The sequence below is a fragment of the Cervus elaphus genome, chromosome 20 (assembly GCF_910594005.1).
Source record: "Cervus elaphus chromosome 20, mCerEla1.1, whole genome shotgun sequence".
Taxonomy (NCBI): Eukaryota; Metazoa; Chordata; class Mammalia; order Artiodactyla; family Cervidae; genus Cervus; species Cervus elaphus.
Window position 1 is genome coordinate 103,729,943 of NC_057834.1, and position 26,408 is coordinate 103,756,350.

The window sequence follows — 26,408 nt, forward strand, 5'->3', positions numbered from 1 at the left end:
TGATTTTTAGTAGATTTACAAAGTTGTGAAACCATCACTCAGAATCCTGTTTTAGACCTTGTTCATTCCCACCTAGGATCACTTGTGCCAGTTTATAGTCACTCCCTAGTCCCACCCCAAGCTGCGGCAACCCCTAATATACTTTTAAGTCTGTCACTTTCTCTCTAAATTTGCCTTTTCTGAAAGTATCATATAAGTGGAATCATATAATACATGGCCGTCTGTGTCTGGCTTCTTCCACTTAGCATAACTTTTCAAAGCTTGTCATGTATTGGTACTAGTGAAGTGGCATTTCATTGTGATTTTGATTTGCATTTCCTTAATGATTAGTGATATTGTTCCTTTGCTTATTAACCATTTGCATATCTTATTGGTGAAATATCTATTAAAATCTTTTGCTCATTTTTGAATTGGATTATTTATCTTGTTTTTGAGTTGCAAGAATTCTTTATACATTTTAGATATAGGTCCTTTATTAGATAAATGATTTGCAAATATTTTCTCCTGTCTGGTTTGTTTTTTCATTTTCTTAATGGTGAATTTTGAAGCACAAAGACTTTAAATTTTGATGAAGTCTAATTCAGTAATTTTCTTTTTGTGGATTATGATTTTGGCGTTGTTATCTAAGACTGCATAATTCATGCTTAGGGTTTCCTTCTCTGTTTTCTTCTAGAAGTTTTAGCTTTTACTTTTGGTTTATGATCCATTTTTCATTAATTTTTGTGCATAGTGTGAGATGAGGGTCTAAATTCATCTTTTGCATGTGAATGTTCAGTTGTTGCAGTAGTCTTTGTGGGAAAGACCATCTTCTCATTGAATTGCCTTCATACCTTGTCAAAAATCATGTATCTGTATATCTGTCCTTGCAATATCATCTGATCATTGTTACTTTACAGTAAAATTTGATAGCTGGAAGTATAAGTCTTTCAACTTTTTTTTTCTTTGTTAAAATTGTTTTTTACATTTCTGTAAGCATTTTAGGATCAGTATCAACATGAATTTTGCCAATTCTGCAACTGTTCTTTTAGGATTTTGATAGGCATTACACTGAATCTGTAGATTAGCTTGGAGGGAGTTGCCATCAGCAATATTAAGTCTTCAGATCCATGAAAACAGGCTGTGTCTTAATTTATTTAGAAATTTATTGATTTCTCTTAGTAAAATTTTAAAGTTTTCAGTGTGAAAGTCTTACAATTTTGTTAAATCTAATTTTAAGTATTTTATTGTTTTTGATGTTATCATGAATGGAATTAAAGAATTATTTTTGGTGAGTTTATTGCTAGTATATAGAAATGCAATTGAATTTTGAATGTTAAATTTGTATCTTCTGACCTTGCTGAACTCATTTATTAATTCTAGAAATGTTTGGTGGATTCCTTAAACTTTTCTGCTTATAGGATATATTGTCTGTGACTAAAGAGTTTATTTCTTCCTTTCCAATCTTATTGCCTTTAATTTCTTCCCTTTCCTCCCCTCCTTTCTCTCCCTCTTTCCCTTTCCTTCTCCCTTTCTTCCTTCTTTCCTTCCTTCCTCCTCTTCTCCCTTCCCTAATTCCACTGCCTGGATCCTTCAGTATAGTGTTGAATAGGAATGGTGACAATGCACGTCCTTGCTTTCATTCCAGTCTTAAGGAGGAAAGCATATCGCTGTTAAGTTTAACTATTTAAGCTAACTATCAAAGTTTAAGTTAAACATTTAACTATTACCTGCCTACAGATGATGTAATGTAACAGATAATGTTACAGATAATGTTCATGACCCAGATAACCATGATGGTGTGATCACTCACCTAGAGCCAGACATCCTGGAGTGTGAAGTCAAGTGGGCCTTAGGAAGCATCACTACAAACAAAGCTAGTGGAGGTGATGGATTTCCGGTTGAACTATTTCAAATCCTGAAAGATGATGCTGTGAAAGTGCTGCACTCAATATGCCAGCAAATTTGGAAAACTCAGCAGTGGCCACAGGGCCAGAAAAGGTCAGTTTTCATTTCAATCCCAAAGAAAGGCACCGCCAAAAAATGTTCAAACTACTGCACAATTGCACTCATCCCACACGCTAGCAACGTAATGATCAAAATTTTCCAAGCCAGGCTTCAACAGTATGTGAACCGTGAACTTCCAGATGTTCAGGCTGGATTTAGAAAAGCAGAGGAACCAGAGATCAAAGTGCCAACATATGTTGGATCATTGAAAAAGCAGTAGCGTTCTAGAAAAACATCTACTTTTGCTTTATTGACTCTGGCAAAGCCTTTGAGTGTGTGGATCACACCAAACTGTGGAAAATTCTTCAAGAGATGGGAATACCAGACCACCTGACCTGCATCCTGAGAAATCTATATGCAGGTCAAGAAGCAACAGTTAAACTGGACATGGAACAACAGACTGGTTCCAAATAGGGAAAAGTAGGTCAAGGCTGTATATTGTCACCCTGCTTATTTAACATGTATGCAGAGTACATCATGAGAAATGCTGGGCTGGATGAAGCACAAGCTGGAATCAAGATTCCCGGGAGAAATATCAATAGCTTCAGATATGCAGATGAACACCACCCTTATGGCAGAAAGCAAAGAAGAACTAAAGAGCCTCTTGATGAAAGTGAAAGAGAAGAGTGAAAAAGTTGGCTTAAAGCTCAACATTCAGAAAACTAAGATCATGGCATCTGGTCCCATCACTTCATGGGAAATAGATGGGGAAGCAATGAAAGCACTGTTAGACTTTATTTTTTGGGCTCCAAAATCACTGCAGATGGTGATTGCAGCCATGAAATTAAAAGATGCTTACTCCATGGAAGGAAAGTTATGACCAACCTATATAGCATATTAAAAAGAAGAGACATTACTTTGCCAACAAAGGTCCATCTCGTCAAGGTTATGGTTTTTGCAGTGGTCATGTATGGATGTGAGAGTTGGACTGTGAAGAAAGCTGAGCGCCAAAGAATTGATGCTTTTGAACTGTGGTGTTGGAGAAGACTTTTGAGAGTCCCTTGGACTGCAAGGAGATCCAACCAGTCTATCCTAAAGGAGATCAGTCCTGGGTGTTGATTGGAAGGACTGATGATGAAGCTGAAACTCCAATACTTTGACCACCTCATGCGAAGGGTTGACTCATTGGAAAAGACCCTGATGCTGGGCGGGATTGGGGGCAGGAGGAGAAGGGGATGACAGAGGATGAGATGGCTGGATGGCATCACCGACTCAATGGGCATGAGTTTGAGTAAACTCTGGGAGTTGGTGATAGACAGGGAGGCCTGGCATGCTGCAATTCATGGGGGCACAAAGAGTCGGACTCGACTGAGTGACTGAACTGAACTGAACTGAGGGAGTGGTTAAATATGTTGCAGTTTATCCATTTCATGGACTCAATGTTAGATAAGAGGAGAACAGTGGTTAAGAGTAAGTGCTCTAAGTTTAGATCTTAGGGCTATTTATTCCTTATTGGTTAATATGACCTGAACTTCTTGAAATTTCAGTATCCTCTTATAGTGCCCACTTCATAGAGTTTTTCTGAAGATTAAATGAGGTATAAGAAATTTAACACTTTAAGCAATATCTGGTACATTGTAAGTGCTTGGTAAACATTGATAGAATATTATTATTAATTTTATGTGCTAATATGGAAAGATTCTCAAGATATATTAAGTGTATAATGTAAGATACCAAGAAAAGGTTATGTATGATGTTATATGTGAGTATTAATTTTAGTATATGTGCTGCCGAAGCGAGCACTATATGTGAGTATTAAAAATTAAGAATTTCTTATATACACACTGATATACACATATCTTTTTCTTGAAGGATCCCTAAGAAAACATTAAGTGGTCATGTGGGGAATGGGATTGGGGATTGGAAACGGTAGAGAAATAGACCTTTTGTTTTTACTTCTTTGTGAAGTTTGAGTTTTATTTAATTTATTTATTTTTGGCTGCACCACATGGCATGCGGGATCTTCCCTGACCAGGAATCAAACCCATGCTCCTTGCATTGGGAGCACAAAGTCTTAACCACTAGACCACCAGGGGAAGTTCAAGTTTGAGCTTTAATACCGTGTGTATGTGCATGCTAAGTCACTCCAGTTGTGTCTAGACTCTCCTACTCCATGCACTGCCAGGCTTCTCCTCCAGGGGATCTTCCCCAGCCCAGGATCCAGCCTGCATCTCTTACATCTCATCTCTTAAGTCTCTTGCAGTGGCAGGTGGGTTCTTTACCACTAGTGCCACCTGGGGTGCCCCAGTACCATGTATATTTTCCTTTTTTTTTTAAGATGTCTTCTTTTATCAAGTTGTTTTGTCTTTTCTCCATAGTGGGAAAGGTTATTTACTTCTCATAGTAACTGTATTTATGTAATAGTAAAGAGTTTTAAGTGTAGTTCTGGAACCAGCCCTTTGCAGATTTGCTAAAGACATATTAGAGACTACTTTGAGATAAGTAAACATGTTGTCTTATTAAAACATTGTTAAAAAGAAGAGTTTAACATAGAGTAGGAGAGCATTATGATTAAGTAGTAGTTTTTAAACTTACCACTTAACAAATCGGATAGTAATGATGTTACTAGACTCTTAAAGAAAAAGTTATATACATTTAGAACTCTTCTGTTGATTCAGACTTTTTTCCTCCCCAGCAAGCACTTACCTGGTTATTTGACAGTAATAGATAAAAAGGTATACTTCTTATCTTCTTTCAGTCAATTAGAAACCAACAACACTTATAGGTTAGTTTACTCTGATAAGCATTTGGAAAGTTCATATACTGGGTAGTCTCTAAGTTCATCCTTGTTTCTTACCTCCTTTTTTTCCTCTCCACTATTATACTTGTCTCTCCATTCTACTTTCTCCCCCTGCCATTGTCTGAATTATCTTAGACATTGAAGATGTGAACATTTCAGTTCAGTTTCAGTTCAGTGACTCTTTGCGACCCCATGAATCACAGCATGCCAGGCCTCCCTGTCCATCACCAACTCCCAGAGTTTACCCAAACCCATATCCATCAAGTCGGTGATGCCATCCAGCCATCTCATCCTCTGTCATCCCCTTCTCCTCCTGCCCCCAATCCCTCCCAGTATCAGGGTCTTTTCTGATGAGTCAACTCTTTGCATGAGGTGGCCAAAGTATTGGAGTTTCAGCTTCAGCATCAGTCCTTCCAATGAACACCCAGGACTGATCTCCTTTAGGATGGACTGCTTGGATCTCCTTGCAGTCCAAGGGACTCTCAAGAGTCTTCTCCAACACCACACTTCAAAAGCATCAATTCTTCAGTGCTCAGCTTTCTTCACAGTCCAACTCTCACATCCATACATGACCACTGGAAAAACCATAGCCTTGACTATACGGACCTTTGTTGGCAAAGTAATGTCTCTGCTTTTTAATATGCTGTCTAGGTTGGTCATAACTTTCCTTCCATGGAGTAAGCATCTTTTAATTTCATGGCTGCAGTCAGATGGTTGAGTCATGGTGGAGAGGTCTGACAGAATGTGGTCCACTGGAGAAGGGAATGGCAAACCACTTCAGTATTCTTGCCTTGAGAACCGCATGAATAGCATGTGAAGATTAATAAAATGTAATTCCTACTCTTAAGAAGTTCGTATCAATTCTTCCATGTAGCATTCTTATTTAACTACTTTTTTGGGAGGAGGAATTATGAATTTCGGAGGAGGAATTATGAATTTCTCTTATCAGTTCAGTTGCTCAGTCGTGTCTGTCTCTTTGTGACCCCATGGGCTGCAGCACGCCAGGTTTCCCTGTCCATCATCAACTCCCAAAGCTTGCTCAAACTCCTGTCCATTGTCGGTGATGCCATCCAGCCATTTCATCCTCCGTTGTCCCCTTCTCCTCCTGTCTTCAGTCTTTCCCAGCATCAGGGTCTTTTCAAATGAGTCAGTTCTTCACATCAAGTGGCCAAAGTATTGGAGCTTCAGCTTTAGCATCAGTCCTTCCAGTGAATATTCAGGACTGATTACTTTAGGATTGACTGGTTTGATTTTCTTGCTGTCCAAGGGACTCTCAAAAGTCTTCTCCAACACCACAGTTCAAAAGCTTCAGTGCTTAGCTTTTTTTATGGTTCAACTTTCACATCCATACATGACTACTGGAAAAACCATAGCCTTGACTAGATGGACCTTTGTTGGCAAAGTGATGTCTGTTTTTAACATGCTGTCTAGGTTGGTCATAGCTATTCTTCAAAGAGGCAAGTGTCTTTTAATTTCATGGCTGCAGTCACCATCTGCAGTGATTTTGGAGCCCAAGAAAATTAAGTCTGCCACTGTTTTTCCATTGTTTCCCCATCTATTTGCCATGAAGTGATGGAACTGGATGCCGTGATCTTAGTTTTTTGAATGTTGAGTTTTAAGCCAGCTTTTTCACTCTCTCTTTCACTTTTATCAAGAGGCTCTTTCGTTCTTCTTCACTTTCTGCTATAAGGGTGGTGTTCATCTGCATATCTGAGGTTATTGATATTTCTCTTGGCAATCTTGATTCCTTCTTGTGCTTCATCCAGCCCAGCATTTTGCATGATGTATTCTGCATATAAGTTAAATAAGTAGGATGACAAAATACAGCCTTGACATAATCCTTTACCAATTTGGAACCAGTGCATTGTTCCATGTCCAGGTCAAACTGTTGTGTTTTTTTTTTAAATTTTTCATTTATTTTTATTAGTTGGAGGCTAATTACTTTACAATATTGTAGTGGTTTTTGCCATACATTGACATGAATCAGCCATGGATTTACATGTGTTCCCCATCCCGAACCCCCCTCCCACCTCCCTCCCCGTCCCATCCCTCTGGGTCATCCCAGTGCACCAGCCCCGAGCACTTGTCTCATGCATCCAACCTGGACTGGCGATCTGTTTCACACTTGATAATATACATGTTTCTATGCTGTTCTCTCAGATCATCCCACCCTCGCCTTCTCCCATAGAGTCCAAAATTCTGTTCTATACATCTGTGTCTCTTTTTCTGTCTTGCATATAGAGTTATCATTACCATCTTTCTAAATTCCATATATATGCATTAGTATACTGTATTGGCGTTTATCTTTCTGGCTTACTTCACTCTGTATAATGGGCTCCACTTTCATCCATCTCATTAGAACTGATTCAAATGTATTCTTTTTAATGGCTGAGTAATATTCCATTTTGTATATGTACCACAGCTTTCTTATCCACTTGTCTGCTGATGGGCATCTAGGTTGCTTCCATGTCCTTCTCTGTATCGTTCCAATTTTAGTATATGTGCTGCCGAAGCGAGCACTAACTGTTGTTTCTTGACCTGCGTATAGACTTCTCAGGAGGCAGGTAAGGTGGTCTGATATTCCCATCTCTTGAAGAATTTTTCACAGTTTGTTGTGATCTACACAGTCAAAGGCTTTGGTGTAGTCAATAAAGCAGAAGTAGGTTTTTTCTGAAACTCTCTTGCTTTTTCGATGATCCAACGGATGTTGGCAATTTGATCTCTGTTTCCTCTGCTTTTCTAAATCCAGCTTGAACATCTGGAAGTTCACAATTCATGTATTGCTGAAGCCTGGCTTGGAGAATTTTGAGCATTACTTTGCTTGCATGTGAGATGAGTGCAATTGTGCAGTAGTTTAAACATTCTTTGGCATTGCCTTTCTTTGGGATTGGAATGAAAAGTGAAGTTTTCCAGTCCTATGGCCACTGTTGAGTTTTCCGAATTTTTCTATAGTCTCATAGTTTTCACTTCAGCTTTTTAAACTTTATTAAACACCCAGAGTGTTCTAGGCACTGTTTTAGAGGGTGCTAAGCTGGGTAAAACTAATTGCTTAGTTCCTTATAAGGAGACAGGTAAATAGATTTCAGAACAGTTTGATACATGCTATGTATCTGCTCAGTTATCACAATGAGTTATTTTTTGATAGGAAAGTGCCACCAGACAGTTAAAAAAATGTACATTTTCTTTAATGGCAGAAATTAACCTCTTTTGAGACATTTGTAGAAAAAAAGAGACATACTCCTGTCAGAATTAAAGTTTCCTTGGCTTCAGTCATTCCTCAAGGAGGTTGCAAAGGTACCTCTGAAAAGTGAGTGTGCCAGGTCTGAGAAGCCAAATCTTTGATATTTCACCAGACTCTTTTTTCTCCCACCATACTTTTACATTTGTGAGTTGCATTACTACCATTCTAGAAAAACCTACATTGCAGATTATGTGCTTCTTTCAAAGAGAATGTTTACAAACATTGGGTTTTCCCATTGCTGAAATCAAACTCTGTCTGCAAGGCCAGGTTCTCATTCCACCATAGAAAACAGTCTGATTAGTCCGCCGCCTATCTGAATGAGCCTCCGGGAAACTCCATTGCTTTGAATGAATGCAGATGAACACAGTGCTTTGAAAGCACAGAGGATGAGTGTCTAACCTGAGTAAAAGAGGCAGAATTAATCACTCAGGAATGTACGGAGGATATGATGCACTTCTTGAAGACTATTTGCCATACCTGTGTTCCATATTTAGTTTTCTAGTTTTCTCTGTTAAGGCAGAGTAGTAATAACTGAAGAGTTTTAAGCCCTTAAGCTAAATTATAGACCTCATTTGCCTTTCTCAAATATAAGGACATTTTCCTCCATTATTATAATACTGTTTCCCATATTAAAAAAACACTAATTCTTAATTATGTAATACCTTGTCCATGTTCAAATTTCTCATTATCCTTAGAAATATCTTGTTCAAACCAGGATCCAGTAAAGAACTATTCATTGTATTTGGTTATATTTAAGTCTTTTTTTCTCTTTTTGAATAGACTTTAATTTTTAGCCTTATGTCTTTTTTGTGCTAAAGCTTAGCCCACTGTGTTTATTTATTCATCACATTGACTTGTTAAAGAGACATGACTTTTCTTTTGGATTTTGTCTGATTGCCTTTTTTAGTATTGTTAATACTGTTGTCTGTATTTTTTGTGATCTAGATATTAGATATACAGATTTTTTTTGCTTGTTTTTAAACTTTTTATTTTATATTGGTGTATAGTTGGGACTTCCCTGGTGGCTCAGAGGGTAAAGCGTCTGCCTTCAATGCAGGAGACCTGGGTTCGATCCCTGGGTGGGGAAGATCCCCTGGAGAAGGAGATGGCAACTCACTCCAGTATTCTTGCCTGGAAAACCCCATGGATGGAGAAGCCTGGTGGGCTACAGTCCATGGAGTCACAGAGTCGGACATGACTGAGTGACTTCAACTTCACTTTATAGTTGACTAACAGTGTTACGTTAGTTTCCAGTATACAGAAAAGTAATTCAGTTAAACATATACATGTATCTACTCTTTTTCAAATTCTTTTCCAATTTAGTTGTTATAGAGTATTGAGCAGTTTTCCTGTGCTATACAGTGGTTCCTTCTCAGTTACCCATTTTATTTTTAAAAATTAAAAAAAATTTTTTTTGGCTGCACCAAATCTTAGTTGTGGCATGCAGTATCTTTCAGTTGTGGTACATGGGATCTAATTTCCTGACCAGGGATCAAACGTGGTTCCCTGCCTCGGGAACTGGAGCCACTGGACCACCACGGAAGTCCCTTTCATTATCCATTTTAAATATAGCAGTGTATATATCAATTCCAAACTCCCTAGCTATCCCTCCCCACCCCACCCTCCCCTGATAACCATACACACACACACAAATGAACTTATTACAAAAGAGAAATAGACTCACAGACTTAGAAAGCAAACTTATGGTTATATAGGTCCAATCAGTTCAGGTTAGACATTTTTGGCACAAATACTTGGAAGGTGATACAGTGTTGCATTTGTTTATTTATTTTTGCCTCTTTTTGTCTTTAATACCAACTGTACACAATGATCGAACTATGATTCACCCTGTTGGTCATCAGTCTTGGACGTGTATAGTCACAGCATTGGAGTATCATCTGTTCTTACCTTTTATCTTTTGGGGCTTTTTAGCTAGCCCTTTTTGCCTTGTCTTTGATATGTTCCCTTACCTGGTATATTCCATGGTATATTCCCTTACACTTTTTCCCTGCGTTCTGTCTTCAGTATAAACATTACCAGTTCCAAGAGGTATTATTCTTATTTGACATATTACATTGCGGACTTTTTTTTTTTTTTTTGGTAAACTTTATACGAGTAGCTCAACTAACTTCTTTTATTTTAGTCTGAACTCTCCTTTGGTTTCCCAGGTGGCTCAGTGGTGAAGAATCCACCTGCCATCTTCACTTGGGTGTTTCCTCTGGTCCCATGAAGAATGAGTAAAGATCAGAGAGGCCCAGATTAGTCTTGGGACATTTGGGAATCATGGTTGATGGGGCATCTGAAAGTGGGATGAGGTTAGATGAAAGGTTACATGCAACATCATTTTCCCTCAGAATGTGAACCCTTTGTTATTTATTCCTAATGTCCCTTGATGAATGGTCTTAGTGAATGCATTTTTTTGGGGGGGGGGTAAAAACTGTAATGCATGTTGACATAGTGAGGGAGTTTGTGGAACTGGTGAGAGTTGGTAAGGAGATAAATAGGTCAAATATTGGATCATGTTCTTCAGGGAGAGGAAGAAGATATTCTGCTGTTATAATTTAAGAGCATAAGTAACTGTGGGATTTTTGACCTCTTTCCACTTTGCTGTTGATGTTAATAGCTTATTAGAAGTAAAAAGACTTCCTTGTATTGCTTTACTATATGAGCTACATTAGGAATAGGAAAAATTATCAAAAACGTAATCTATGCTAAAGGCTTTTAACTGATATCAGGAACTATATTTATTACATTTCTTGTCATGCATACTTTGGACCATGGTGTAGTTAAGAGAGACTTTTCTATTTGAGAAAATTTCCTCAATTACCATTGAGGAAATCTTTTCATGTAGAGAGTCTCAATATAAATACATCTTTTGCTGAGTTTTTATTACCATTATAGCTCAGTTTGGAAATGGTTCTTATTTTACAAATTTTTGCTGATTTTCTCTCTGGGGGAAATCATGTCTTGTACAAATAAGACAAATATTTGTAATGTGGAGATTAATCTTTTGCATGTCTCTGTTATTAAGCAAGAGATTGTCTCTTTTGGAAGTAATATTTTAAATTTTGTTTCATTTTTCCCATTTTGTGAAATCAGAGTATGTCTTTCAATTAATTGATGGTGTAATGGTTAATTAGCGAGGCTTTCTTTCTTAGCTGTACCTGAAGTAACAGCAAGCCTTAACAATTAGTGAGATCTTGACCTTGATGAAGTAGAGCAGTTTACAATTCAGATTACTCATGGTTCAGCCACAGAAAAACTGAAAAACAGGAACACTGAGGTAGTGTTGAGGTTGGTAGGCTGAGTTAAGTAGCACTGAGGAAGGTAGAGATATAATATTTGTTCTCTGCCTCTCTCTGTCTCTTTAAAGGTGTTTTCATATTTTCGTCTCAGTTTTGACAACCCATCAGGAAATTGTAAGACCTTTAAACCAAACCTAATGGACATTCACAGAGTATAGGTGTCATTAAAAGACCTAAGGGGAGCCATAAACTGAAGTGAACGTTCCTATCCTCTCACATCCGGGTGCTTTACAGGTCTTGCCCTTTGCCCTCTCCTCAATCCGTATTCTCCTTCCAAGGTTACCTTTTCTCTTTCTCTTTCATCTCTAACCTCTGATGGTTTCTTCATGCTCTTCTCTCCCTTGTCTGTCGTCAGTTAGTCTTTTTTATTCATTTGCTTATTTTTTTTTTAAAACTAAGACTTTTGGGGGAGAAGTTTTATATTTAAAGAAGAGTGGAAACTCAAGAGATCACCCATGTTTATACCCCAACCAAGTTTCCCCTATTATTAACATCTTGGATTAATGTGAAACCTCTGTTATGCTATATAAGCCAATATTAATACATTATTATTAGTTAAAGTCCAAAAATTACATTAAGCTTACTCTTTGTGTTGTGCATTCTTTAGGTTTCGACAAATGTACAGTATATGTGTCTGTTATAGTAGTGCCATAGAGAACGGTTTCACTGCCCTAAGAGTCCCCTGTGCACTGCTTATTCATCTCTTCCTTCCCCTTCCTCCTGCAGCCCCTGGCAACCGCTGTTGTTTTTTCCTCCTTGTCATACTTCTGCCTTCTCCAGAATGTCGTGTAGGTGGAATCACACAGTACCTTGTCTCTTTCGCTTAGCAGTATTCTCTTAAGGTTCTTCCATGTCTCTTTTCTTTGGCTTGCTAGCACTTTTTTTTTTTTAGTTGCTGAATAGTATTCCACTGTGTGAATGTACTACACAGTTTGTTTATCCTTTTACCTGTTAAAGAATAAGCTTCCAACTTTTGGCAATTATAAATACCAAATTCACTTTTTATGAAGCACAAATATGATCTAAAGTACTTCAAGTCAAGTAAAGAAAAAGTTGAGCTAATTCAGTATCTTGAGCCTTAAAGAATAGCTCTTTTACCTTTGTATCAAAGATTTCTAATTGACTAGTCAGCTCCTAACAGCACTCGAGAGGTATGTGTGGAGTGATTGAATATGAAAAAGGTAAGGAAGTATGGAAGAGAAGAAAGAGGCTAAAGACGATATCATATAATATTCAGATAATTCTTGGATAATGAGATTGTCTGGAAATTCAGCTGGACATTTGAATGGGCAGTAAGATGTTCAGGGCTCTGAATTCAACTATTAATTTGAGAACATTCCATAACAAAAGTATCATCAAGCTGGCCCAGAGGAGAATAAACATTTCTCTGTTTTAAATGCCACATGCTAAATATTTTAGGGAAAATAGCAGTGAATGAAACCATTGCCTCTGTTTATATAGGGCATACATGAATGTGGAAAAAATAACTAGGAAGGAGAAAAATGCGAGTTTAGGTTATGATGAATGCTCTAAGAGTTTCAAAGAAGGATATTATTTTAACTGTGGTGAGTCAAGAAGCTGTTATGAAAGTCTTGCCATTTGAGTTTTACCTTTAAAATAGTTGAGTTGAATTTGCGGGTACAGGAGAGAAACAGCATTCTAGGAAACAATTTATGTTTGTTGAGAACAATTTGAGATAGAATATAAAGCTGAAGAGGTGATTAGACTCAAAGTATAGAAAGCCGTTAATACCAGAGTATGCAGACAATTTTTATTAGTTAAGTAAAAATAGGGAATAATTTTATGGGGCATGAATATTGTTTATAAAGTATTTTAGAATTAATTTTGTATCCTTAAAATTTATATACTTTATGATATACACTTATTATAGCTTTAAGCTCTATCATAAGCCAGAATATTTCCCTGAAATGTCATATACAAAAAGAGGCCTTATGTAAGTTGACTGTCAGTTTTGTACCTTGCATCAGCATTATAAAGGTGTTTTAGGTAATTACAAGCTGCTGCTGCTGCTGCTAAGTCACTTCAGTTGTGTCCGACTCTGTGCGACCCCATAGACGGCAGCCCACCAGGCTCCCTCGTCCCTGGGAATCTCCAGGCAAGAACACTGGAGTGGGTTGCCATTTCCTCCTCCAATGCATGAAAGTGAAAAGTGAAAGTGAAGTTGCTCAGTCATGTCCGACTTGTAGCAACCCCATGAACTGCAGCCTACCAGGCTCCTCTGTCCATGGGGTTTTCCAGGCAAGAGGACTGGAGTGGGGTGCCATTGCTTTCTCTGGTAATTATAAGCAGTATTTACCAAAATATCTTATGAATTTATAATCTTACTGATATGCTGAGATTTTGTTGTTCTTTAAATGAACTTTTAATATACTTTGCTTTCTCCCATTTTAAATTAAGCTGATTTCTTTTTGCAAACAGTGTATTTGCTTTTTTTGTTGCAGAACTGTGGCTGCTGAAGTTAGGAAGCAGATCTCTGGACAGTATAGTGGCTCTCCCCAGCTGCTCAAAAACCTCAACATTGTTGGCAATATATCCCATCATACCACAGTAAGTAATGTGTTTAAGATATGGTATGTTACAGTTACATTCTGACTAGGCCATGAAAAATAGTGGAAAGATAAGAGCCAGGCCTTTGACTGTGTGGATCACAACAAACTGTAGAAAATTCTTCAAGAGATAGGAATACCAGACCACCTGACCTGCCTCCTGAGAAATCTGTATACAGGTCAAGAAACAACAGTTAGAACTGGACATGGAACAACAGACTGGCTCCAAATAGGGAAAGGAGTACGTCAAGGCTGTATATTGTCACCCTGCTTATTTTACTTATATTCAGAGTACATCATGAGAAATGCCATGCTGGTTGAAGCACAAGCTGGAATCAAGATTCCTGGGAGAAATATCAATAACCTCAGATATGCAGATGACACCACCTTTATGGCAGAAAGTGAAGAGGAACTAAAGAGCCTTTTGATGAAAGTGAAAGAGTAGAGGGAAAAGCTGGCTTAAAACTCAACATTCAAAAAACTTAAGATCATGACATCTAGTCCCATCACTGCATGGCAAATAGATGGAGAAACAATGGAAACAGTGGCAGACTTTATTTTCTTGGACTTCAAAGTCACTGCAGGTGGTGACTGCAGCCATGAAATTAAAAGATGCTTGCTTCTTGGAAGAAAAGCTATGACCAACCTAGATGGCATATTAAAAAGCAGAGACATTACTTTGCCAACAAAGGTCCATCTAGTCAAAAGCTATGGTGTTTCCAGTATTCATGTATGGATATGAGAGTTGGACTATAAAGAAAGCTGAGCACTGAAGAATTGATGCTTTAGAATTGTGGTGTTGGAGAAGACTCTTGAGAGTCCCTTGGATTGCAAGATCAAACCAGTCAATCCTAAAGGAAATCAGTCTTGAATATTCATTGGAAGGACTGATGCTGAAGCTAAAGCTCCAATCCTTTGGCCACCTGATGCAAAGCACTGACTCATTTGAAAAGACCCTGATGCTTGGAAAGATTGAAAGCAGGAGGAGAAGGGGAAAACAGAGGATGAGATGGTTGGATGGCATCACCGACTCAATGGACATGAGTTTGAACAAGCTCCAGGAGTTGGTGATGGACAGGGAAGCCTGGCGTGCTGCAGTCCATGGGGTTGCAAAGAGTTGGACACAACTGAGTGACTGAACTGAACTGAAGAGCCAGGAGATTGGGTTCCATCACTAGTATCACTTAACAACCTTATTAGTTGCTACATAACTTTTTTCTCAAATTTGAGTCAGGGGAGTGTTGGGAGGTGTTAGAGAAGTTTTGACTTCCTAATCTACTCCAAAACTTTATATTCAGGATTTAATCAACTCTGGAATTTTATAAATAGAACTTCTCAAACCCAAGGTGGATTCATACATGAAAATTCAGGAATCTTTTCTAGAAATAATGGGTACTGAAAGTAGTGAAAGTAAGTCATTTGGTTGTGTCTGATTCTTTGTGACCCCATGGACTGTAGCCTGGCAGGCTTCTCTGTCCATAGAGTTCTTCTCAAGAATGCTGGAGTGGGTAGCCATTCTCTTCTCCAGGGGAATCTTCTCAACCCAGAGATCAAACCTGTGTCTTCCACATTGCAGGCAGATTCTTTACTATCTGAGCCACCAGGGAAGCCCCAATAGATACTGAAGTAAATGTTACATAATTGTATAGATTCATAGTATTATCTATCTCCTTCAATAGAAAGGAATATATAGTTTTGAATTATTGCTTTAAGCCAGGAGCTGTGTCAGAGATATAAATATATGTTTTTTTATTCAAGAAGCTGGCATGAGGATAATCAATTTTAATTAAAAAAAATCTGATATTAGTTGTAGTAGGAATATGAATTAAAAACATGCTCCATTTGTCAAAAACTGAAAAAGTTGTTAAGAGTGAGTTGGGTAAAGTTATATTAACACTTTCTTTTTTTTTTTTTTTTTTTTAACACTTTCTTTTTATCTGTGAAATAGTACCAATTTTTGAACAAACATGGTATGCCAGAGCATGGTAGTTTGAATGGCTTGTAGTGACATGTTTATAATGTTTGTTATTCAGTTTTAAGATATGAAGTTTACTTTTAACAACAGCAACATACTGATTGGAGAAAGTTTATAATATGTAGATTTCTGGATGATTTCAGTGTGCATGGAGATGGTCCTTCTAATACCCTCTTGAGTGTCTTGAACTCCTCTTTTCAGCTGATTTCCCGTGTTGTGTGTTACACCTTCACTGTTCATTTCCATAGTCACCCCTGGATTTGGTCATTATGAATAATTGTAAGCCTCATGCAATCTCAGTTCCACAATCCTTATTCTCTGGCCGCCCCTTCTTCTGTCTCTTGCTCTCTTATTCTGGTGCTTTGACTTCAACTGTACTTCAGCTCTCCTGGGATTAGAATCCATGATCCTGCTAACATTTTTGGGTCTCTCACTCCTTGATGTTCTTTTCTTTCTCTCCTTACCAACTTAAATTATTTGTTGAAATTTATAACTACTCTTTTGCATATACCATTGATTTCTTTAACTTCTCATGTCATTGGCACTACCTCAGTGCTGTTTAAACCCAGCCTTCTGCTTACTTCACGTCAGCACTCATGCCGCTGGGTATGGCTGGGGAAAAATATACAGGTCTCACTGACTGGTCTCACTTTACGTATATGACCATTAATGCATGAAGACTTCTCCATTGCTTAAACTAAAAATATTTTTTTTTCCTAGTCTGCTCATTGTCCTGCTGTTTTAGTCGACTCATTTCATGCCTCCTACTCTTCCCTTAAAATCCTCATTGCTGTTCTCTATTTGCAGTCTTAGGATGACTTGGCTTCCTGTTTCACTGAGAAAATGGAAGCAGTCAGGGGCATCCACATACTCCTACCACCATGTGTATTCACATTTTATCATCTGTATCCATATTGTCTGTCCACCAGTTACTTTAGATAAACCAGTAATGAACTAGATCCCAACTTCTCTGTTACTAAAATACAGTACTTTAGTAATTCTCCCTGCTCTTTTATGACATTACTTTTTCTGTTTACTGGATCATTACATTCCCATCAGTCTACAAACATGCAGATGTGCTGTTATTTCTCCCATTTAAAAGAATTCTTTTTTTGCCCCACTTTTCCATCAGTCTCCCACTTTCAGTATTTCTTTGCTCTTCTTTGCAACAGAATTCCTTCAAAGGGTTGTCAGAGCTTGCTGACTTCAATAACTCTTCTTATATTCTTTCTGAGAAAGTTCTTTTCAAGTTATGGGACTCTTCAAACATACACAGCAGTAGAAGACAAGTAAAAACATTGACATTTTTTAATTTAGCCACAATGCTGTTATCACCCTTAACAAAATAGTCTGTAATTCTTTGGTGTCATCTACTATCCAGTGCATGTTAAATTTTCTCAATTATTTCACTTGTCTTTTTGTCATTGATTTATCCAAATCAGGATCAAACAAAATCCACAGATGGAATTTGGTCTTAGATCACTTGCATTTAAAAAAAGAGGGTAGTTTCTCCTTCCTCTTTTTTTTTTTTTAAATTGAGATAGGGCTGATTTATAATACTAAATAAGTTTCATGTGTATAACACAGTGTTTCACTGTCTTTAATGGTTGTACTATTTATAGCTGTTATAGAAATTGACTCTATTCCCTTTGCTGTATAGTATATTCTTGTAGCTTATTTATTTTATAATAGTTATTTATTTTTGGCTTTGCTGGGTCTTTGTTGCTGTGTGGGTGTTTCTCTGGTTTCTTGGTCAGGGGCTGCTCTCTAGTTACCTTGCACGGGCTTCTTGTTGCAGTGGCTTTTTGCTGCAGAACGTGGGCTCTCAGCTGTGTGGGCTTCAGCAGTTGTGGCCTGTGGGTTCAGTGGTTGTACCTCCTCTGCTCTAGAGCACTGGCTCAGTAGTTGTGGTGCTCAGGCTTGGTTACTTTGCAGCATGTGGGATCTTCCAGATCAGGGATTGAACGCATGTCTTCTGCATTGGTAGGCAGATTCTTTACCACTGGGCCACCAGGGAAGCCTTATAATAGTAATTTTACTTCTTAATCTCTTACCCCTTTCTGTTTCCCCACTGGTAATAGCTGGTTTATTCTATATATCTGTGAGTCTGTTTTTTTTTTTTTTTTTTTTGCTATTGTTGTTATATTTTTAGTTTGTTTTATAGATTCTACATATAGGTGATATTGTAAAATATTTGTCTTTTTCTGTCTGATATATTTCACTAAGCATAATATCCTCCAAATATTAGACCACCATATGTTGCTCATATGGTGGTCTAATATTCTGCAAGGGTGCCAAGAGCATCCAACTGGGAAAATGATAGTCTGTTTAATAAATGGTGCTGAGAAAGCTAAATAGACACATGCAAAGCAATGAAATTGATCCCCTATCTTACACCACTCACAAAAATTAACTTGAAATGGATCAAAGTCTTAAACAGAAGAGGTAATAGTATAAAACTCCTAGAAAAAAATGTAGAGAAAAAGCTCCCTGATTTTGGTCTTGGAAATGACTTTTTTTTATATAATACCAAAAGCACAAATACCAAGAGCAAAAGTCAACAAATTGGGGCTATGTCAAACTTAAACACTTTTGCACAGCTAGAGAAACAATTAACAAAAGGCATCCTATGAGAATTCCCGAAAAATATCTACTTCTGCTTCATTGACTATGCTAAAGCCTTTGACTGTGTGGATCACAACAAACTGTGGAAAATTCTTCAAGAGATGGGAGTACCAGACTACCTTACCTGCCTTCTGTGAAATCTGTGTGCAGGTCAAGAAGCAATAGTTAGTATTGGACATGGAAAAACGGACTGGTTCCACATTGGGAAAGGAATGCGTCAAGTCTCTGTATTGTCACCCTGCTTATTGAACTTATTTGCAGAGTACATTGTATGAAATACCAAGCTGGATGAAGCACAAGCTGGAATCAAGATTGCCAGGAAAAATATCAATAACCTCGGATATGCTGATGACACCACCTTAGTGAAGAGGAACTAAAGAGCCTCTTGATGAAGGTGAAAGAGGAGAGTGAGAAAGCTGGCTTAAAACTCAACATTCAGAAAACAAAGATAATGGCATCCAGTCCCATCACTGCATGGAAATAGATGGGGAAACAATGGAAACAGTGAAAGACTTTATTTTCTTGGGCTCCAAAATCACAGCAGATGGTGATTGCAGTCATGAAATTGAAAGATGCTTGCTCCTTGGAAGAAAAGCTATGACCAATCTAGACAGCATGTTAAAAAGCAGAGACATTACTTTGCCAACAAAAGTCTGTCTAGTCAAAGTTATGGTTTTTCTAGTAGTCATATATGCATGTGAGAGTTGGACCATAAAGAAGGCTGAGCGCCGAAGAATTGATGCTTTTGAACTGTGGTGTTGGAGAAGACTATTGAGAGTCCCTTCCACAGCAAGGAGATCAAACCAGTCAATCCTAAAGGAGATCAACACTGACTATTCATTGGAAGGACTGATGCTGAAGCTGAAGCTCCAGTAGTTTGACCGCGTGATGTGAAGAGCTGACTCATTAGAAAAGACCCTGATGCTGGGAGAGATTGAAGACAGGAGGAGAAGGGGACAACAGAGGACAAGATGATTGGATGACATCACTGACTCAATGGACATGAGTTTGAGCAGGATCTGGGAAATAGTGAAGGACAGGGAAACCTGGCATGCTGCAGTCCATGAGGTCTCAAGGAGTCGGGCATAACTGAGTGACTGAATAACAACAACAGTGGGAACAAAATTTTGCAAAATATCTTTCGGATAAGGGGAGGTAGATTCCAAAATATATAAAGAGCTCATGCAACTTAATAGCAAAAAGGCAATCCAATTAAAAATGGGCAGAAGAACTAAATGGACATTTTTTCCAAAGAAGTCATCCAGATGACTAACAGATACATGAAACGGTGCTCAACATCACTAATCATCAAGGAAATGGAAATTAAAACCATGATGAGAATATTCCCTCATACCTGTTAGAATGGTTATCATCAAGAAGTGCACATGACTGAAGTGACTTAGCAGCAGCATCAAGAAGTGATAAGGTTGATAATAACCAACCTTGATGTTGTTTATCATCAACAAGTGATAGTAAATGCTGGCAAGGATATGGAGAAAAGGGAACCTTTGAGCACTGTTGGTGGGAATGTAAAGTGGTATAGCCAGTGGAGAAAACAGTATGGAGGTTCCTCAAAAGGCCATATGATCCAGCAGTTCCACTTTTGGGTATTTATCTGAAGAAATGAAAACACTAATTCAAGAAGGTACACCCCAGTGTTCCTAGCAACATTACTAACAATAGCCAATGTATAGAAGCAACCCGACTGTCCATTAACAGATGAATGGATAAAGAAGATGGAGCGTATCTATACAGTAGGATACTATTCCCTCCCCCAACTATTAAGTTTGTTTTTGTGCCATTGACTTGCTGAGGAAATTGGATTAGTTGTCTTACAGTTTCCTGCCTTTTGGATTTTATGTATACTTCCTTGTAGACTTGTTTTTCTATTTCCTGTATTTCCTGTAACTGATTAGATTCTGATTCAACTTTTTTGAAATTTCTTCCTTGTACACTTGTTTTCCTATCTTCTATATTTTCTGTGTATGATTAGATTCTGTTTCAATTTTTTTAATGGCTTTAAATTGAGATTTATTTCACATAACCATACAGTTCACCCATTTAATTTATGATTCAGTGGATTTAATATATTCACAGGTATATGCAACCATCATAATGGTCAATTTAAAACATTTTCATTACCTCAAAAAGAAATCTTTGGCTATCACCCTTTAATCCCCCTTCCCTGTAGCCCGAAACAACTACTAATCAAATACAAGAATTTTGATGGTGTACCTGAAGAGTTTGAAAGAGATCTTAACACTAAACACATCAGTCACAATTCCAATACAGTGATTGTTGAAGTAAGACAGTGTCTCACATTGCCTGTAAGAGACTCTAGTGCTTCACTGTTGCTTCTTCTTGTCACCCTTTAACCCTGCTTACTGTCTAGTCACTTTCTATTATAAAATCATTTTTCAGTCTCCTCCCTTGGGTCTGTAAATACAGGATCTTTCTCTGGAGTCTTGCAAAATAATATATAGTTGTAAGCATCTTGCAAAATAATATATAGTGTAAGCATCTTACCACTATATCCGAAAACTAGCCCAGGCAGTTGTCTCTGATGGGAGGCAGGGAGAGTGGAGACAGTTGTAGCAAACATATACTTATTTCCTTGCTCCAAGTCTAGCTAACAGTACATCTAGAAAACCAGTGACTTTCATTGTGACTTTGGTAAACAAGATCATTTATCTTCTCTGTCATTTAGTGTTGAGAGTCTCTTCAATAAGTAGTGCTAGGAAAATTGGACAGCTGCATGCAAAAGAATGAAATCAGAATACTTTCTAACACCATACACAAAGATAAACTCAGAATGGATCAAAGACCTAAGTATAAACCTCTGCCTACTTCTATATTCTGAAGATATTCTGTTTTCTTCTAGCAGCTTTGTAGTTTTAGCATTTATGTTTGTTTCTATGCTCCATCTCGGTTTAGATTTTGGACATGTTGTGATGTAAGGATTGAGGTTCATTCCCCTCTCCCCCCATACAGTTATCCAACTTTCCCAGCAGCAGTAATTGAAAAAGATTTCCCTTTCCTTGATGAATTGCTTCTTTGCTTCTACAAAGAATGTCATGATAGTGTATTTATGTACTTGATGAAATAGTGAGATAGAATGCTTATGAGAGAAAACCATGAATTTTAGACTTTGAAGACTCAATTTGAAATTTTGCTCCATCATTTTGTGGCTGTTATTTCCAGAAGTTAACTTCTTTGACCACAATTGCCTTTATTTGTAGAACTGAAATAGTAATTATCTCTAACTTACAGGATTTGGGGGAGGTTTAAATGAGAAAACACATAAAGATAATGACAGTAATTGTTACTGTCTTTTGAGTGTTTATGATATTATAGTTATTCAGTATTTTACTTAATATCTTTAAAATATTGTTTTAACAACTCTGTTTAGTTGTTCAGTCCAGAGAAGTTTAGGTTAAAGCACCTACTTTGTAGTAATGTGAACTTGCATGGTAGCAAGTTGCAGTATTTTTTACCCAATTGAATATCTTGAAAAATAACATATTCTTATTTTCATTGATCTACAGCTGCACATTTTTTGTTACTATATGAAAAGATAAGATCCTTTATAGTTTTGCCTGAATAATTTTTCTTTCTTGAATTAGACAAGTAGAACACCTTAATGAAAACTATTATTTCAGCTTGGCCACGGAATGCCACAAATACTGTTATTGCTAATATGGTCTGTGTTAGTTTCTTTGGGTGCTGAAACAAATTACAGCAAGCTAGGTGGCTTAAAACAACAGAAATGTACTCTCTCACAATGCTGGAGTCCAGAAGTTTCGAATCAGTATCAATGGGTAGAAATCAGAGTATTGGCACATGTTCTTCAGAGGCTCCTTTTAGTATCATTTTATTGCTTCTTCCAGATTCTGATGGCTGCTTGTGGCTATATCACTTCCGTCATTAAGGCGAGAATCTTCAAATCTCTCTTTTCCGTTTCTTCATATGGTTTTCCCCTTGGTGTGGCCCATGTCTCCCTCTGTCTTTGTATAAGGATATATATGATTGCATTTTGGACCCACTCAGATAATCCAGGATAATGTCCCTATTTTAAGATCCTTAATGGTATCTTCAAACAGTGTTTTATTTTGTATTTTATTTATCTATTTATTTTGACATTTAAAGTTCGTGGATTGGGATGTGGCGATCTTTTGGAGGGCCATTTTTCAGCCTACCACAGTATGTTATATGTTTTTACTATAATCAGCAGTAACAGTAAAGACACCATTAGGAAACTTAGAAATGAAAATTCCAAATTATGAAAAAGAATTCCTTCAACGAGCACTTTGTCATTGTTAAATATTATAAACCTGTTAATTATCTTACTGTTTTTATGTGGGAGTTAAGGGCAAAATCGAAGCAAGAAGATCAAAAGAGAGTTTGACTCAAGCACGAAGAACTATAGGAAGGCCAACACCTGTGATTTCTTTAGCGCATCTGGCTGAATATCTATCTGTTGACATTTTAGAGAAAACTGGAGAAAAATATATTTTTTCAAATAATAAATATGCTTTATTTAAAGTTTTAAAATTCTTGTATCCATCTGTTCCTTTCTACCCACCTCTCTGACCCACCCCTCTTTATAAAGGTGCCACTTACTGAAGCAGTGGACCCAGTGGATTTGGAAGATTACCTCCTTACTCATCCTTTAGCTGTGGATTCTGGACCTTTACGGGATTTGGTTGAATTCCCTCCAGATGATATTGAAGTGGTTTATAGTCCTAGGGACTGTAGAACTCTTGTCTCAGCTGTACCTGAAGAAAGGTAAGGAGACATCTACCTATTTCTGGTTTTAGTATAACTATAAAACAACTACCTTACATTGTTTTATTCAGATTCTGCTTCTTGTGGTGGTATTCAACAAGAATGCAGCAGCAAAATTCATAAACATCAGTGCTTTCCTGTTTAAATTATAAATATATTTTCTTTTTTAAAACAGTGAAATGGATCCACATGTTAGAGATTGTATTAGAAGTTATACAGAAGACTGGGCAATTGTGATCAGAAAGTAAGTTGTATATTCATTGTGATATTTAAAAATACTGAGCAGGATCTATAAATTGACTAAGGTAGGTTACTGCTAATTATGAGAACTGAAAATTTATTTGAAAAATAGCTGAAAAAGTAATAGAAGAACTTTTGCATATACATATTTTCTCCTTAGAAGTTCCACACTTAACTTTCTCTTATTTTCCTTATAAAATAATACTCGATGGACATGAGTTTAAGTAATCTCTGGGAGTTGGTGATGTACAGGGAAGCCTGGTGTTCTGTGGTCCATGGGGTTGCAAAGAGTTGGACACGACTGAGCGACTGAACTGAACTGAATTGGGGATAGTATTCCTATATTATCACAGATCATTAATAATTACTAGTAATATGTAATAATAATGACTTGTAGTATTATTCTTTTGGGAAATCATGGGTAAATATTGATGAATAGTTTATATTTGTCAAATGGATCCAATTTATTGAATTGATTAAGTTAAATTTAACAGCTAGTTTTCTAGATCAGGCTGTTTGAAAGGTCTTGGCCGTTTATTAACCAGCTGAATATTTATAGGTCCTTGACCTGTATATCCAGTCAAGTAAGTATTTGTAAAAATAATGATTTACCACAAAATATGTTCCTAGTGGATGGTTTTTGAAATATCAAGTCAGATTAAGAAATAAAATTACTTCTCCTTTGCTCTCTTGCATAGTGAAAAGGGTCTTTGTGCTGAATGTTCTTGGCCTCATTCTATTTTTCTAAAGGAAGAATAATTACTGAAGTAGTGGAAAATTCTGTTAAGACATTACAGTTTTGAGAAATGAATTTTTCTGTGCTAAATTGTACTAGCAACAGTGATGTGTTCATTGCTTATTGTGTTGCCCTTCTGTCTTATTTCACTGCGTTTAATATTGTGCTAAGCATCACTCTTGGGGATACCGCTGACATGCTTTTTAGTTTTAGTGTGACCTAATAAAAGCACAGTCTGCTACCCTTTATAAAGAAGAGCTGTTTTTATGAACTTACAATTTTGATAAGTATTTCAATAGCCAGATTTTACAGATTACTGAAGAAGACTGTTCCTCTGTCAGATAACTCAAAAGTCTTTACTTCTGCTTGTATGTTGGAAGCTTATAATCAGAAATGTTAACAAAAAGAGATTAGTTGCAAAATATATTAACTTCATGGAATCTGGAATCTGCTACTTAACTGTAATCATGGGGTTGCTCACCTTGATTTAAGCCATGAGGGTATGGTAGTTAACATTTATGGGTTTTTTTGCTATATGCTGGGCATTTTATTGGGTACTTTATGCTCATTTAAGATCCCAACAGATAAGGTAACTTAGGCTTAGAGTAGTTAAGTAATTTCTTTGAGGTCACATAGCCAAAAAGTGGGGTCGCTAGGATTAGAACCTAGGGGCATCAAATTCTAATGCTTATATTTTTTTCTGTTATACTAGATATTATTTTTAGTGGTAAATGGAAGATGAAAGGGGTACTTTTGGTAATCTAGAGGTTTTAAAGTATCCCTGAAATATAAAAGATAGGTGTGATTGGAAACAGTAAAAAACCATAGTACAAAATAATCCACAGAGAAAATACATGCCCAAGGTTCAATAGAATGTTAGGCTCAGTGAATACAGGCAGTAGAAGGGGGACCTGGGGTAAATGGACATTTGGTTATTTTAAAACCTCCTATGCCTTTATGCATAGACATGGGAGTAGAAGTATCCCTATTTTAAGAGCACGAATAGTGGGGGCTTGAGAACCTAGTGCTTCCCTGGTGGCTCAGATGGTGAACAATCTTCCTGCGATGTGGGAGACCTGGATTGGGAAGATGCCCTGGAGGAGGGCATGAAACCCACGCTAGTATTCTTGCCTGGAGAATCCCCGTGAACTGAGGAGCCCGGCAGGCTACAGTCCGTGGGGTTGCAGAGAGTTAACATGACTGCCTAAGCACACCACAGAGGTCATAGTGTAGTGCCCAGGGTGGGCATACCTTGGAATAAGAAGAAGGAGCCTTCATACCCAGAAGACCGTCAGACTCTGCCTTGAAATCACGAGGTGCCTTTTCTCCGTAATCACTGGGTATGTGTTTGGCTAAGGAGATACAGTATTTCCCAGACAGATACGCACTTGCAAATTAAAAAATGAGCGTTAGAACCTAGAATGGCCAGCTAGTTGATGGAAACCAGTGCACTTGGGCTTCCAAGGTGGTGCAGTTGGTAAAGAAACTGCCTGCCAATGCAGGAGAGACAAGGAATGTGGGATAAATACCTGGGTTGGGCAGGTCCCCTGGAGTAGGGAATGGCAACCCACTGCAGTATTCTTGCCTAGGAAACTCCATGGACATAGGAGCCTGGTGGGCTGCAGTCTATGGGGTCTCAAAGAGTCGGACATGATTGAGCACATACAACCAATCTAAACCAAAGGGAACTTGAAAGAATTACCACAAATTATCAAATTTCAAATTATCAAATTATCACAAATAAAAGAACTAATGATTTAGGAAATAGTTAATAGAACACAGATCAAGAACCATATGTATAATTAATATCCTCAAAGAGATATGAAAAGATACTGTAACCATATAAAAAATCAACTAGTTATCTATGGAAGTGAAAAATTTGTTCAGTGAAAAAAAATTTAAAACTCAGTGGATGGGTTTAATGGTGGAGTAGATGTGTCTGAAAAGTGGGATAGTAAGTTGTGAGATGAAACCAAAAAATCCTTCCATAATTCAGCACAGAAGGGTAAAAGGATAGAAAGTACTTAATATTCATTCATTTATTCAAAACATACTTACTGTGAGGCTAGTAAGTGTCAGGCACTGTACTAAGCAGTGATGATACATGAGTCAACAAAACAAACTCCATGCCTTCATGGAGCCTGCATTCTACTTGGGGGTTGAGGGCAATAGACAATAAACAAACACAGATAAATATTTAATAGTTGTGGT

The 26,408-nt window shown here is 37.5% G+C and overlaps 1 protein-coding gene across 5 annotated transcripts in view; it reads left to right on the forward strand.

Moving 5' to 3' along the window:
• Positions 1 to 26,408, forward strand: part of DOCK7 (dedicator of cytokinesis 7) — a 185,333-nt gene that overhangs the window by 12,131 nt on the left and 146,794 nt on the right. For all 5 annotated transcript variants that reach the window (XM_043877727.1, XM_043877728.1, XM_043877729.1 and 2 more), the window contains exons 2-4: positions 13,732 to 13,837; positions 23,046 to 23,221; positions 23,397 to 23,465. In XM_043877727.1, coding sequence (XP_043733662.1) covers positions 13,732 to 13,837; positions 23,046 to 23,221; positions 23,397 to 23,465 — 351 coding nt within the window. The remainder of the gene's footprint in view (positions 1 to 13,731; positions 13,838 to 23,045; positions 23,222 to 23,396; positions 23,466 to 26,408) is intronic.